The sequence below is a fragment of the Geospiza fortis genome, unplaced genomic scaffold (genome assembly GCF_000277835.1).
Source record: "Geospiza fortis unplaced genomic scaffold, GeoFor_1.0 scaffold66, whole genome shotgun sequence".
In the NCBI taxonomy this organism is placed as follows: domain Eukaryota; kingdom Metazoa; phylum Chordata; class Aves; order Passeriformes; family Thraupidae; genus Geospiza; species Geospiza fortis.
Window position 1 is genome coordinate 57,121 of NW_005054312.1, and position 15,553 is coordinate 72,673.

At 35.3% G+C, this 15,553-nt stretch overlaps 1 protein-coding gene across 3 annotated transcripts in view; it reads left to right on the forward strand.

The window, feature by feature from the left end:
• The window catches only part of TTBK2 (tau tubulin kinase 2), an 80,329-nt gene that overhangs the window by 48,582 nt on the left and 16,194 nt on the right, over positions 1-15,553 (forward strand). For 2 of the 3 annotated variants that reach the window (XM_031055700.1, XM_031055701.1), the window contains exons 10-14: positions 2,032-2,189; positions 3,142-3,358; positions 4,754-4,965; positions 6,098-6,698; positions 11,867-12,115. In XM_031055700.1, coding sequence (XP_030911560.1) covers positions 2,032-2,189; positions 3,142-3,358; positions 4,754-4,965; positions 6,098-6,698; positions 11,867-12,115 — 1,437 coding nt within the window. The remainder of the gene's footprint in view (positions 1-2,031; positions 2,190-3,141; positions 3,359-4,753; positions 4,966-6,097; positions 6,699-11,866; positions 12,116-15,553) is intronic. The other variant, XM_005419395.2, reaches the window with a different exon arrangement.

Sequence of the window (15,553 nt, forward strand, 5' to 3'; positions counted from 1 at the left end):
TCAACTCCCTAAATCAGCGAAATCAGAAGGAATGAGTTTCTGTTGGTGTTCAAGTGTAATTGGTTCAACTGAATAAATAAATCTGACTAATTCTGGTATTGTAACTTTAATGAGAGCAACTTCTCTACTTTGCTTGGTAGAACAAAGAAATCAAGATATATAGGAATTGAAATAAGAGCTGAAAATCTCAAGGAATAACTGATTTCCTGTTGTAAGTGGATTTCTCTAAATCTACTGGTATATGATTCTGCATATTTGCAAAACAAATAAATAAAATTTTTGTGAAAAAATTTGAATGTTAAAAAAAAGTATTACAAATACAAAAAATATTCAGTATTGCTGAATAATAAATACGTTGATTTTTTTTCCTCTTCTCCATTACAAATTTCCATGAAATTTATCCTATAGTTTACAATTAAGTGAGGAAAAAATTTTCGATGTTTTGTGTGCCTAGTTATAAAGATGTATCAGATTTTTTTCCTATGGTTATAGACTGCTAAATACATTTTACATTGCAGAATCTGAATGATAAAGCATATAGACAGAAATATTTCTGTAAATCCTTTTCTGTGGTCTGTTTGTATCTAACACAGCACATACACTCAGCAATTAACAAGATACCAGGACAGAGTTTTTCCATGATAGAGCGAGCCCAGTAATTTACAATCCTATTCATGGAACATTTGCAGATGTATAGCTACAGCCTGAGCCTTACAATACAGTCTTGCTCATATGCTTTAGATCAGAACAGGGTGGTTTTATTTAGAGCAGTGAGAACGCTCTTTTAAATTCTGGTCTCTCTTAACTTGTGTTTGCAGTGGTGTTATTCCTACCTTTTATATTCCTTGTATTTCTGGGTGGGCACTGGAACAAGAATGTATGTATATCCCTGCTTTGAAGAGTTTGTAGTCTGAAATGTTTATCACCAGGTCAAGAAGCCATGTTTGATTTGGCAATATCAGATGTTTATTTTTTTCAGGTATTTGTGCATACAGTGCCTCAGCCTCCTGATATCAATAAGCATTTGAGTTTGCATTTGGCTTATAGCAGAAATTGTTGAAAAGATTTAAAAGAGAATTACTTTAAAAATTACTTCAGAGATACTACTTAATGTTTAGAGGAGGAGAAGAATTAAACACAGTACATAAGGGACAGAGTGAACTATGGCTTTGTGCTCTTCAGTAGGATTACAGAAATGACTGGGACAGGTGGCACACAGAAAGTTCTTGAGACTAAAAATTACATGGGTGAGACCACTCTATACAAGAGAAATGATCCAAACTTTCCATCTATTTCAAGTTGCCAAAGGGTATGGCAAAGGAGAGTGTGGAAGAATTTTCAGCATCCTGGATTGGAAGAAACCCCAGATTTTTAGCTTCTAGGGAAAAAAAAAACTTAAAAATGCTACAGAGTAAGAGAATAATATGGACACAGACTTCCCATAAGCTACTAGAATGAGACAAAGTTTATTTCACAGAGAGAGGAAAGTGATGCCATTTTTTTCTCTGTCATGGTCACAAATTTACTAAAGGCTTTTTCATAGCATAAAATGGGAATTGAACACTTAGACATTTATATAGTATAAATGTCAGCATTATATGAAGTAAACGATTTATGGTTCTTAATACAGAAAGGTATGAATTAGCAGATCAGTATCCTTTCCTACATCTCATTCATTTCCTAGGTTTCATGGTGTTACCAAATGTAGTATTTTCTCTTCCTGTGCTAGAGAGCCATTGTATGGTATTCTGCAGCAATGTAGTTATGGTTCTCTGTGTATTTCTGTCTTTCTGCTCAAGTCTATGGTGTATCTTTGTCTCATGCCTCTTAAAAACACAGATGTGGGTGGATTTTTTTTCCGTTTCAATAAAATGTAATTTTATATGTTTTGGCCTCAAAATCTTGAAAAAATGAGAAGTGTTTAATAGAAAAAACTCTTTAATGTTGTTTTCAGTATTACAGGAGGATATTTCTTAATTACTTGGTCTCTTAGACAAAATCAAGCTTATTAATTTTTTTCTTTATTTTCAGCTTCTCATGTCTGTGTTTGACAACAGCATGAAAACATTTGGGGTTATTGAAAGTGACCCTTTTGACTGGGAGAAGAGTGGAACTGATGGTTCTCTGACAACAACAACAACTTCAACCACCCCTCAGTTGCACACTCGTCTTACGCCGGCTGCAATTGGGTATGCACCGTGTGGTCTCTTCAGTGGCAGCCACAGAGGGGCTTCCTACCAAAGGGAAATTATCTCCATAATACAGGTTTTTGCTGCAGGAGTTTGAATGCATAGAGGAAGGGAGGTTTGGGAGCATTTGAAATATTTCCTTTTTTAGGGTTCCAGTTTATACTATCCTGAAAGATCAGCACTGCAGTCCTAAAATTACAGCAATAAAAATAGTACTCCAGGAAATTGCATGTAAATTTGCTCATCCATCCTTTGCTAAATTGTATTTTGTGAAACTAAATAATGTGTCCTGAGTTTAAGTGCCTGGAAATTTAACTGCCTGGAAATAAACCCATTGTTTTCTGTAATCTTGAAATAAAATTCTAGCTGCAATTTCCTTTATGAGTTTGAAAAATGACTGGATCTTTATGAGAAATTTGGAAGTAGATTTTGGTTGTGTTTGAAATAATATTTAATATGTTGTATGAGACATTCTGCAATGAAGTAAATTGGACAAGATGTGATGTTCAATAGTACCCATACTCATCTCAGGGGACTGAAGAATATAAGAGGTGTTTATGGATGAATGGAAGAAGTGTTTATGGGGGCCATTAATTTTTTTGAATAGAAGAATACATAGAGAAGAATCAGGAGAGAAGTTAAGCCTGGACATGATCTGTAGCAAATTTTCTCAGAATTGGCTTCACAAACATTCAAATAAACAACTTCTATGTGATAGTATTTTTTTATTTGCATATTTTGTTATGTACCTAAATTAAATAAATTGTGAAAGCCAGGAAGCTGGAGGTGTTATATTAAATAATTTCCAAGATTTATTTTTCTGCAGAAACGTGATTTTCTTTGTAAGTTTTTGCTTGTTTCTTTCTTTTAAAATAGAAAATAATTTCTGTAAACACATGAGAGTATAAAAATTTTTAATTTTCTGATTTTTTTTTTTAAACTACTTTTGTAGAATTGCCAATGCCACTCCTATCCCAGGAGATTTGCTGCGGGAAAATACAGATGAAGTATTCCCTGATGAACAGCTCAGTGATGGAGAGAATGTTATTCCTGTTGGTGTATCACCAGAGAAAATACCTGGATCCCCTGGACATCAGCGTCCTCAGGAAAAAGATGTTTGGGAAGAAATGGATGCAAACAGAAACAAAATAAAACTGGGGATCTGTAAGGTACTTTCAAATCTGTATTGTGAAGACCATCTTTGAACAGCATCATGTTCTTGTAGTGCACATAAGATATAATTAATAAGGCAGTTGTACTTATACTGATTAGCCAGAATGACCTAAGAAAATGATTTATGGTAGAGATAACACATTTTATATACTGAAAAAAGCAGACAGATTTTTGAGCCTTGTGTCACTTTATCAGGTCTTTATTATTAATAGCTTGCTGATAATTTGAGACTCTGTAGTTTACTCCTATTTGTTTTCTTCACACATGATCTTCATTCCTGCTCACTGAGTGAAATCAAAGCAATTTTCCTGCATCTTGCATGTGTAGAAGCTAGATTCGAAATGTGCAAAAAAAGATTTTAATGTTCTCCAGTCAACAAATCATCAGTGTGAATGGCAGTATCCATTTAATTCACTTGGTGGTTTTGTCTCCATAAGATGTGATACCTTTGTACTGATTCAGAAGTTCATTGGCTGGTCTTTAGAAGAGAATACTGCTTTATTTTCAGAAGTGATTGCTGAGAATTGGTTCCTGTCTTCCTTACTCACAATCACTGTGTTTCATACTTGGACATATATTGCCTCTTTCTTAATATAACAGTATTTTCGACATGAAAACAGATCTGCTACTAAAATGTTCTTTATGTAGGAGGGCTGTCTAGTTTTGAAGCTGTTACTCATTATTTGCTATGAAAACAGATGTATTGTGAGAAAGACCAAGGCATGGTGCCTGCTTTCAAATGTGCTTGTTTGTTTGTTTGTTTTTACCAAAGAGAGAGAAAGGAGATTGTTCTAGTTCAAACAAAGGTACTTTCTGTTACACCTGTAGAAACCAAGGATGATCATGATTTAAATCATGTTCAGTTATTATTCTAAATCATGTTCAGTCATTATTAAGATAGAATGCAGTTGGGTTAAAACATAGGTTAAAGTCACAGAAATATTTAGTAGATTTAGTGTATAACAGTGTTACATGCTCCAGAGAATCAGAAAGACAGCCTGGAAGCTAGCTTCTCTTTAATAAGAGCACTTGACTGTAAAGCAGACCAAAAATGCTACCAAATGCTAGGTTTCAGACTATTACTGAAGAAAATATCAGAGATGGGTTTGAAGTATCAGAGTAAATGTAACTGTATTGCTGTGTCTTTGATACTCCTGTTCTCAGACTTACCCAGAACCAATATATTGCCGGTATTTTGTCTGCTGTATATGTGTGCTGAAGAGTATATCTAAACTCATAACTTAACTATGGCATGAACTTAAGGACCATTCCAAATACAAATTGGCTTTTCACATTCTAAAAACTTTGGGGGTCTTTACCATGTAGTACCTTGTCTTCCTCTTGTTTTGCCACTCCTAGCGAGTTACATTTTTACTTTACATTTTGCACAGGCTGCCACAGAGGAAGAAAACAGCCATGGACCAGGGAATGGAATGCTAAATGCCCCAAGTCTTGGTTCTCCAATTCGAGTTCGCTCAGAGACCACCCAGTTAGACAGAGATGTTCCACTGGTGCGAAAGTTGCGCTCCATTCACAGCTTTGAACTGGAGAAGCGTATGACCTTGGAGTCTAAGCCTGACACTGATAAGTTTCTTGAGACCTGGTAAAGAAATTATGTTATCATTTTGCTAGGATCTTTTAAGGATATGTGATTAGGATACTGTTATCTGTACTGAGTTACTGCAAAGTATTTTTCATAATATTGCTCAATTAATGGATTCCACTACTTGTTAGCTACTTTAGAAAATGATTACTGCTTGAATACGGTTGAAGTTGGACTCCAACACCTGGGATTTTTTTATTTCAAGACTTAGTGGTTGTAACCCTAGTATTCACTAAGATTTTCTTCGGTGGCATGCTCTTGACAGTCTGTACAAATCATCCTGAATAAGAAAGTTGACATCAGGTGCTCAATAGAGGTAGCATGAGATTAGGCTATATGACATGAGAAGGGAAGTTTACAGGAAGTGGAGTGAAGAAGTTAGAAATCTACCTGCATGCAGCAGGCTTAGTTATGTCCAAACGTTTTACACCAACATAAAAAAATCTTGGTGGAAGACAGAGAACTTAAAATATAATTTGAAGGTAGAGAAGAGACAGATATATGAAAATGGATTCAGTTTGCCTGTGTCTAGAAAGAATAAGGGGAGAGGGACACAGTGAAATCTGACTGAAAGGCAGAGGCTGAGTGGGGACAATAGAAGAGAGCTGGGGTGATGACAGTGGCAAAATCTTCCTGAATACTTCATAGGGGAGCTAGGAATTTGAATTTGTTTCATGAAGCAAATTATGCAAAACATAAGTAAGGAATCAATCAAAGCAATAAATAACATTCTTCTTGAAAGCATATAATAACTGCTGCAGGAGTCATCTGTTTCTTCTGTTCCTCTTTGAGTCTCTGCTTTGTAACAAATTAAGTACACTGGAAATTTGTGGTAACTTCACGTCTGAGTTTTTTTCTCTCACAATTCTCCTTTCTGGTAATTATATTTATAATACAATGTGATGCATTACAACTAAAATTTAAAATGTACATTTCTAAGACCATCCATATTTACTTGACATTATACTTATTTGTCTCAAATTGTGGGTCTTTGAACCATTGTAGGCTGTTCTAGAATATGACAACAAATTTTTATATAAACCTAATTTTCTTCTTCTGAAAACACTCAAATGTAACTTAAATGATTTAATTAATTCTTAACTAATTCAGATATTAACTTCTTTTCTCTAAGTTTGGAGAAGAAGCAGAAAGACTTGAAAGTGGCAGAGACTCCTGTTGCTGCTGTTCCTCCTCTTTCTCAGAAAACATCTCTTCCTGCTCCCGCGACTGCCCGCACGGACCATGTTTGGCACTACGATGAAGAGTATCTTCCAGATGCTTCAAAGCCTGTGTCAGCTAATTCTCCTGACCATGCTGATGGTATTATAAGCAATGGATTTGTAGCTGTTAACCTAAGCTCCTGCAGGCAGGAGGTTGATTCTAAGGAATGGGTGATAATAGATAAGGAACGGGACTTGCAGGACTTCAGGACAAATGAGGCTTTAGGGCACAAAATGAATGGAAGTCCCTCAGATGAAGAGCCAGAGGTACTACAAGTTCTAGAGGAGTCCCTTCCAGAAGAGCAGTCCAAAGAGGGCGGTTGGGCAGGAAACAATGTCCATGCCAAGAATCAAACTTCAGGTGTGGAGTTTGTTCTCGACATGGAATGTCATCCTGCTGCATCTGAACAGCTTACAGATAAACTGGAACTTCTGTCTGGAGCTGCAGGACAGCTTCTTGCAGCTACCCCTACAAGTCCTATGGAAGCTCAAGCAGAAGGAGCACTCACTCCGGTAAGAAAACCTCTTCTTCATTCAGAATTGTAAGAGGAAGTGGTAAAGGGGGTGTAGCAGAAATTCCTAGTTTCAGCAGGTATGGGACTTGATTCTTGAAGGCTGATCTTCCGTATTCTGTTACACAGCTGCTTGCAGTCACCCATGGAAGTGCTAATTGTTCTGCAGGTGTGATCCACAAAACTGGCCACATTTAACAAAGAGTTATCTATCTATATATCTGTGTATCTAAAGAAGCTCCTAATCAGTGAGAGACACACATGCAAACACATGCAAACACATATTTATTATGTTTGCAGTACTTAAACATAAAATTGCAATTGAATATGTAAAATACTGTGCTACAGTGTTTCATGTGCTCCAGGAAAAACATAAGTGGCTGAAATTAAAGAAACAGTTACTTGCTCTGGCGTCTCACTATGATTCCTGCAGTGTTTGCTTCTGGAATTCACTTTGTTTCTTCCTGTTACTTCAGAAATTTCTAATGTTCCCTTATACAAACAACTTGTTGCCTTTTATAAAGTGTTGATGCTTTTCACTTCTAAAATACTTTTGCAACTCCTACTTTACTCCTATATTTTTTGCCAAAACAGATTGCTTTGCTTTTGTCGCATATCCTTGTTTTTCTTTTTCCATCTTCTATGAAGAATTCTCTGTTGCACAGTTTTTGAACATTTAATTTTTTCTCCTGTCACTGTTTCTAAACAGAGACTTCTTTGCCTTTACTTAAGGAGTAAGTGAGATTAATGGTTAAGTGCTAGGAATCACCTCATGGTTTTTTTTCTCCCCTTTTTAAAGTAGATATTGTGACATCTATGATCTAAAGGTCAATTCTTTTAAGTTCCCTTGAGCCAAGAAACCTGGCTATATTTTTTCTTCTTGTATCACCACTTTTTGTGAAAGTTACTGCCAGCTCATTAGAAAAAGAAGCTTGTCACCAACTAGTCATTTATTATCAGGTGTGGAATATCCTTTATAGTGAAAATGAACTACTCAATGTAATTTACTATAGCAGCACAGTAAAATTTCAACTATGCCTAGATTCTCATGGAAAAGGCAAGATCATATTTTTCATAAGACATATTTGGACATCACACTTTAAATTATGTAGTTTATAGAATATTTGTTTTGTGTATTAGAAAATATAGAACTGTGTTAAACCACAGATTTTTGAGATTTAGTTTGAAATATTAGATGCCTGAAAGAATTTTTGATGGTTAGAAACCTTTAAAGGTGAAAAATTATTTTAAATTTTTAAGTTGTTTGGTTTTTGTATTTGAAGGTCAGTTTTAGTAAAACAAACAAGAAAAAGTGGCACTCGGTCCTGTAAAAAATGCTAATTATCAAGTGTCTTTATTTCAAGAGCCCTTAAAAACAGCTTGTAATTTTCTAATAAATGCACTATACAATTGTACACTTTATACAAATGTGGCTCTTTTGGGGGAAATAGCTGTTTTACTTTAAACTAAAAGTAGAGGTGGTGCGAATATTACGTACTGCAGTGCAAAAAATGGACAATATCTTTGTCTGAAAAGAAGAAGCTTCAGAACATGGGAGCAGAAATGGTTGCAAACAAAGTTAATTACTATAAAATGCACTGGAAGAAATACTGGCTAAAGCAGAAACTTGAGTGAAATTATATTTTACTCTGACTTTGCAGGGAGATAAGTAACATTTGTCATTACATCAAAAAAGGGGGAAATTAATATAGTTTGTTATGCTGGAAGGGCAAGTAGTATTGTGAGTGCAAGATGAATGGCAGGAAGAAACTTGGTGTTGCAAAGGTGAATGATGTACAATAGAAAATATAAACTGACCTGAGAATAAAGAAAATAGAAATTACTTAGCCAGTTTAGTAGCTAGGAACAGAGTGTGCCTCTACATTGTGTCTACTCCAACTGTGATGGCAATTTGGGGTAGTGTTCCATCTAACCTCATTAGCCCTTGAAAGCCACACAAAGCCTAAGAGGCTATTTCAGGGTGAGTTTTTCTTTTTGGCCTTCATTGATGTATTCCACTTCATAAAGGATACTTTAATATTCTCTATGATGGGTACTAGAACCTAGTTCTTATAGGTGAGTGTTCTTGTCACTTCACTGGGAGCAAGTGCGTGTATATGCCTCTTCTTCCTGCCATTCTCTCTGTTCAAAGGTCCTGGTGACCTCAGGGAGCTGTTTGGTAGAATCCTTTTCTTTCTTTCTCAGAGTACTTACCCTGAAACTGTTTTTTCAATGTGGTCCTTGGTAGTGCATAAGATGTTCTTGTTCTTTAGTATTTTTTTCTAGGTAGCACCTTCCTGGCAATAAAAATAATAGGCAAAGGTCATACTTTACTTTTCTGCTGATTTAATTCTATTGCACCAGTTACTAATAGTAGGCTTGGATCCAAGAATGTTAATTTTAGGACTATAAATCAAATGTGTGTTACTAAAAGGGGTTAAAATAGATGTTGAAATTGTAGTAGTTTAGAAACTTATAATTACTGAAATAGTCACTCATTTCAGACAGCTTGAAACTCTAGGAGATGCCAGCATTCATGATCATCATGCTTATGAATATACCTCCCATATGGGTATATATATTCTACTGACCTGCTTCACTGTCACTTAGAAGAAAGTATGGTTTTGCTTTTTGGGCTTATTTTGATAGGTTTGTTAAATACGCAAGCAATTACTTCAGTGGTGAATGCATAAAATAGTTTTTTCTATCATAAGTCAAGTCTTTTTTTGAATATTTCCTTTTTACTTTGGTGATTCTTCTTTGTTCTTCATTTCTTTCAGAGCTTTATTGCTCACTGTTTTAATAACTACTAGTATGGATGTTTCTGTATGAGAAACTAATATTTCATACACTCACACACAGTTTTAGTTTCTTCTGGAGGAAAGAAATTTCTGGTCTACAGTCCTTCCATTTGTAGATAAATATTCTTCCTGAAATTGTTTGTGTATGTGGACTTCCTGCAATTGTTGATAATATCACTTCTCACCTGTTATACACAGCACCAGAATTCTATTAAAAGTGTAAAGTTGCACCAGTTAAGAAAGGAGACTTGAACTACAAAAAATAAGAGAGAAAAATGTGTAAGTTATTGGCTTGGGGATGAGAAGGTCTCAGGCATAAAGAATCACATCAAATTATGCTGTCTATTATGAAAAAAGGCCTGCAGGTAAGAGAGGCATTTTTTATGTTATCAGTCTTGGCCTTCCAGTTGCAATACAGATTCTATGTGCTACCAGCAAAGACCAGTTTAATCTGGCTTAGTTATGGGCACATGATCACATACACGTTGAATACTCAGAGCGTGCTAAGGGTATACATGCTGAGTTTATGCTTTACTAATAACTTTATGTTAGCTTTGGCTGCAGGACAGACAGTGTGTGATTTGCTGTAATATCTACTGGTATGAAGGTAATTTGTCAAGAGAATTTGAGCTGATCTACACTAATAGTGAATTTATACTGGAGCAGCACTTTGCATCATACAGCTCTAGTTTTCTTTTCCTACACCTGGTACTAACAGGCTAGAGCTGGACTTTGTGTGTTATGGATCCACAGCCTCATTAATTTTCTGTGTGTATTGAATTGCAAAGAACTCCATACAGTGCTTGCACAAAACCTTGCAACATATATTTATCAAACAGATATTTCAGTAAATAAGAAATAATGGATTTGAAGTAATTAAACATGTAACAGCTCTTTCCATCTTCATTTTCGGTTTAAATTAAACAACAGTTTGCTTTGATCCCGCTTGGCTGACAACACAAATTTATGTAGAGGTATATATATATCTGTGTGTGTGTGTGTTATAAAAGAGGGTTTACTGTGTGAATCTATTTATTTTTGTTATTTAGAAATATTGCTGAAATGGAAATTTTGTATGTCAAGGTTGTATTTTATCAAAAGCTTGCTCTTAAATATCTATTTATTTCTGAGTTGTAAGTAATTAAATTTTCATGCATCTTGTCTCCTCATTTGCTGCTTTTATGAGACACTGGAAATACTTTTTTTTCCAGTTGCAAGTCAGCTATGCATTGTGGGAACTGAAGCTTTAGTATTGACACAATTAAAAGATACTTTTTTCATAGAAACAGAAATGCTTGCTAGATGCGCTTGCTCTCCAAAGGATATAGGTTAGAATTGCAGTGGTATGAAACAAAAAGTCACCTTCATGAAGTATGAAGCTTGCAGAAAATTTCCTTATCTCTACTCTTCATGGTTTTCTTTAACTGTAATTGGAACAAAGAATTGCAAACTATGTATAGCAATCTCATTTACAGGTATTTAAGTGTGTCACCATCAGATATTTATTCAATACTGGAAAAGGTCTTGCAAAAAAGCAGTGGATTTTAGCTTTGTGTATCAAAGCTATAGGTTTATTAGAATCATCAATAAGCAATTTAAAAATGTACTTTGTCTAAAATTAATAGTTTGGAAGAGTTTACAGTTCCTATTCTTTTTTCTTACCTCTTATCTAAATGCTTTAATTAATGTAGTTCAAGATGAAGCAGTTGTTCCTTGATTCTCCAGGCCAGTGAATCCTCCTAGTTTGGTCCCATATTTGGGAAATTTTGTCAGAATTGTTTAGTATTAACCTTACTGATTAATCCTGTCAGGCGTAGTTCTTAATGTATGCTACTATTGGCACAACTGTAAAGCCTCCAAAGGGTGTATATGCTATAAAGGTAGTAATCTCAGAGACAGATATGATGTTGTGCAGATGTGCTAAGTGTTTGAAAGGATCAGCCAGTGATCAACTAGCCAGTTATCAACTGATGTACACAATGTCCTTGAAACAGACTCTGTTAGTTTATTAAATTTAAAGCCCTACAAGCCCTAGATTGTTACTGACCAGTTATTATAGTTGCAGAGGTTGGACTTAAAGAATCTGATTTTATTTTCCAACCTAAATGATTCTATGATTCTAAGACTGAGTGAATGAAGAGTCCAGCTAGGGAAATGATAATTACTCTTGATTTTGATACTGGATTTTTGAAAATGGATGGTGGAAAATGTGAAGATTAGACTTAAGACACCTCTTAAATTATGACCTTTCAGCCTCCTAGGGAGTTGTGAATATGGTTTTTGAGGGAATGCATATAGGCGAGACATAAACAAGGATTATTAAAATACATTCAACCTTATTTTCTTCCCCGCCATGTTGTTCTCACAGCTCAACTCATGTCATATGCTGCATTTCTCCACTCCAAGAATTTCAAGTCCCATCCTCCGCACCATGAGCCCTATAGCCTATCTATCCATCCACTCGGACCCTCTGAGGGAGGCTGCTCTACCCAGGAGTCAGTCAGCTGAGAGCCACTCCTCCTCCTGCCGCTCAACTGGCCGTAGGCAGCTTCCTGTCATTCCCTGTGGCAGCAAGCTCCCCCCTGTCATTCGCATCTCAAAAGCACAACCTGAGCAGGTGAATAAGCCTTGACTTCATAGAAGTGACTGCGTTGTAGCAGTCATCTGTAACGTTTAACGTTTTCAGTTGCTCTGCACAGTCTGGTGGTAGGCATATGCTAGTCATACTGCTATACACAGCATCCTAAAAATGTTTTGAAAAATCAAGTTGGGGAATAAGAATGGATCTTTTCCAGGAATAGAGTTGGGAATATTCTGTGAGGAAGATAATACTGTCCCAATTATAAGAGGGGAATATTTAAGGAGCTGTTATTCAGGTTAAGATCTGGAGCACAAAGCATCTTTGGATGTTCTAGAAGACAGATTCACTTCCTCAGAGATTTTCTTTTGAAAAAAGATAGGATTATAAAATCTAGAAAAAAAATTTTTTTCCTTAATTTAAAGCTAAGAATAATGGATTCCTATAATCACAGTACTAGCTGAATTTCAAACTGGGAGCACATATTAAAATTTTGACTGTCCTAAATGATTTTAATGTGACAAAAAGGGGTCTAGAAATAGTCAGATTATTTCTTTGGAAATTAGCAAATAATAAAATTTTCCCTTGCTTACAGTATATAAAATAAAGATGGCAATTATCAGGGGTCACAGGTAATGAAAATGCCACTAAAGAACAGGGACTTTTTGTCGTTTTGTATTATCCAGTTTCATTTCAATATGAAAGATGAAGGCTTTCAGTCATTATTGAAGATAAGTGTAATTTTTGTATTACAAAAATAATTTTTGTATCACAAAAATATTGAGATCTGCTAAGTAGTGTGAGTTTGCATTGTTGGGTAAAGCAGTATGACATAGCATTAATGCATAAGACTAACATATCATCATCATTTTACCATTAATGTTTCATTTGGATTATACTTTGTCTTGCCTTTCATTTCCAATGTATTTTTCAGTATAAAAAGTTCTATATTACAGTTTTTCTTTTCTCAGGGAAGAATGAACAGGAGCATTGATATTAAAAGTAATTCATTGATCTTAGTTACTTTCAAAATTTTGTAGGACCATTGGTATGTGATAACAAGGCAAAATCCTGACTGTTTTTTAGCTGAATATAAAAAAAACCCTTTGTGTTTGATGTATAAAAACAAACAGTAGCTCCCCGATGTTCATGATTATGAACTTGACGGGATGCCAAAATACCACATCTTCATGATGGCTGACATACTGATTACGGAAAGGGACCTAGGAGAAAATAACTCATTAGGAGTTAAGCTTCAGTATTTTTTGGCATTGGTTTGTATCCTAGGATGCAAGATGACCTTAATTTCTGGTTGTTGGGATTTTTTTTGATTTTTTTTTTTTTTGGTCCCTATAGCTACAATTTAAGTTTTTCAATCAGAATCTATTGCGGGTATAATTAGCAAACTTAGTAAAATGTGCACAATGCTCAGAAAAAGCAAGTTGGCACAGAGGATCTTCTCTGGCTTCCTTAGTACCCAAAAAGTAAATACAGCTGCAATATTCATAAGGGCTGCAAAGTGATGTACTTTGTCATGTGAAGAAGATCTGGCACTGTGCCAGGTGCTGCTGCTCAGTGGAGTGAACATTAAGCTGCTTTTTTCCTTTTACCTGGTAAGTGCTTGACCACTGTGTTGCTTTTTGAGCTGTGATTTGAAAGTCTTAACTGTGTTAAGAATGATCAGTTTTTTATTTTCTATGGAAACTGCAAGCATGTGATTGTTTAGTTCATTCCAACAATGAATGCCTCATATACTTTATGGCTCACTGAAGAATTCAAAAACTTCTGCAAGTGCTTCCCCTTTTGACATATTTTAAATATTTAAAAGATTTTTAATGTCATTCATGCTAATCTGTACAAATATTTGATACTGAATATATTTTCATGTCTTTCCTGCTGTCTGCAATTTGGTTCAGCATTCATAACTAATGAATTGCAGAGGTCAGGGATCTGTACTGTTGAATTTAGTTTCATGTATTAAAAAAATAAGAAATGATATCTTTGTTTCTGAAATCAAGCAAAGCGACTTTCTTTCCAGATTTTTGATGAATGAGGGTTTAGGAGCTCTAACCTATCTTCCTGTACTTTGGTATCAGATAGAGGAGGTCATGAAATCTCTGTATATTTTCTACACATTAGTGCAGATGTAGCTTGGTCTGTATTTGCTCAATAGAGGACTCCTATCTTGCCATACATAAATTATGAAAGAGAATTGGAGCGTTTTGCTTCAGCTCTCAGTTACTCAACTTGCAGCATAAAGAAAAGAGTGTGGCAGCATTAGAGCTCCCAAAAAAAACCTGATGAATTCTTTGTACTTGGGTCTGAAAAGTGTGTCTGGAGTGCTATTGGTATTCTTCTCATCTACAGCATGGTCAAATTGTACAGCAAACGCTCTTGAAACCTAACATTTTTCTTTCTTTCTGCAATTTTCCCGACTAGATGGGTTCTCTGCTCGTTTAGAGAGCTGCACTGGGTGTTGTGCGAGGTCAATGGTAAAGGTGACATGAATGCAGCAACTACTGGCCAGGGCTGTGTGGGAAGATACTGCTTAAGTAGTTGTAGTGCTAAATGTGCAGCTGTGTCTTAAGAAACAATCAAAATCAGTGAGTGCAGATTTTTATCTCTGGTTTCTCTAATTCTCCAATGAGATAGTGAACACCTCTTCTAGCCACGGCAGCAATCTAGAATACTTCTAAACTGGCTGCTCTATAATATGATACAGCCCTTAACAAAGGTGGATTCCAGTGTTGTCTGTCATTCAGGTGTATTTTCTTTTTTCAGTGTGCTTAATCAGGTATGTGCTGGAAGGCTAATTTAAATTTAATTATTTTATGGTTATTCATTGTGGTAGGAAGGCTAATCTGTGTCTCTCAGGTTAAGAAATTAGAATTAGTTGGCACTTATGCAAATATTTCCTGTCTTAAAATTCACATATTTCTACCTTACTGGAACATTTAAAAATTATTTTTTAATTATATACTTTATAATTGTAATTGTATACTATATAATACTATATAATTAGTTACAAAATGCTCTGAAATCTTTCCACACAAGAAGATGTGGAAATGCAAGCCATCACTTTCATACTCATATCCAAGATGAGAAATAATATGCTGATCTGAGCTGAGAAATTAAGTTTGTCTGTAGAAAATAGGTTCCAATTTCAGATTTTACAGAATTGTTATGCCTCTTGTTACCTATCCTGATGGAAGATATATGGAGTCAGCATGAGGTTTAAGTTAGGTTCTTCCCTGTTTCATTCAAGGCAGAAATGCAAGGAGTTAGTCCAGCTTGTAGCTATGAGAACTGTTTGATACACAGAGATTTGATTTTGTTAAGTAGGGAAAATGTGCAGATGTTTACCATCTCATTCATGACAGGGTAATTGTTAATAACTATTAATTTTTCAATAAATTTACCCTGGCTTACTCCCGTTCTTTTAAGCAACTGGATTTTATATTTTTAATGATGTTTCTA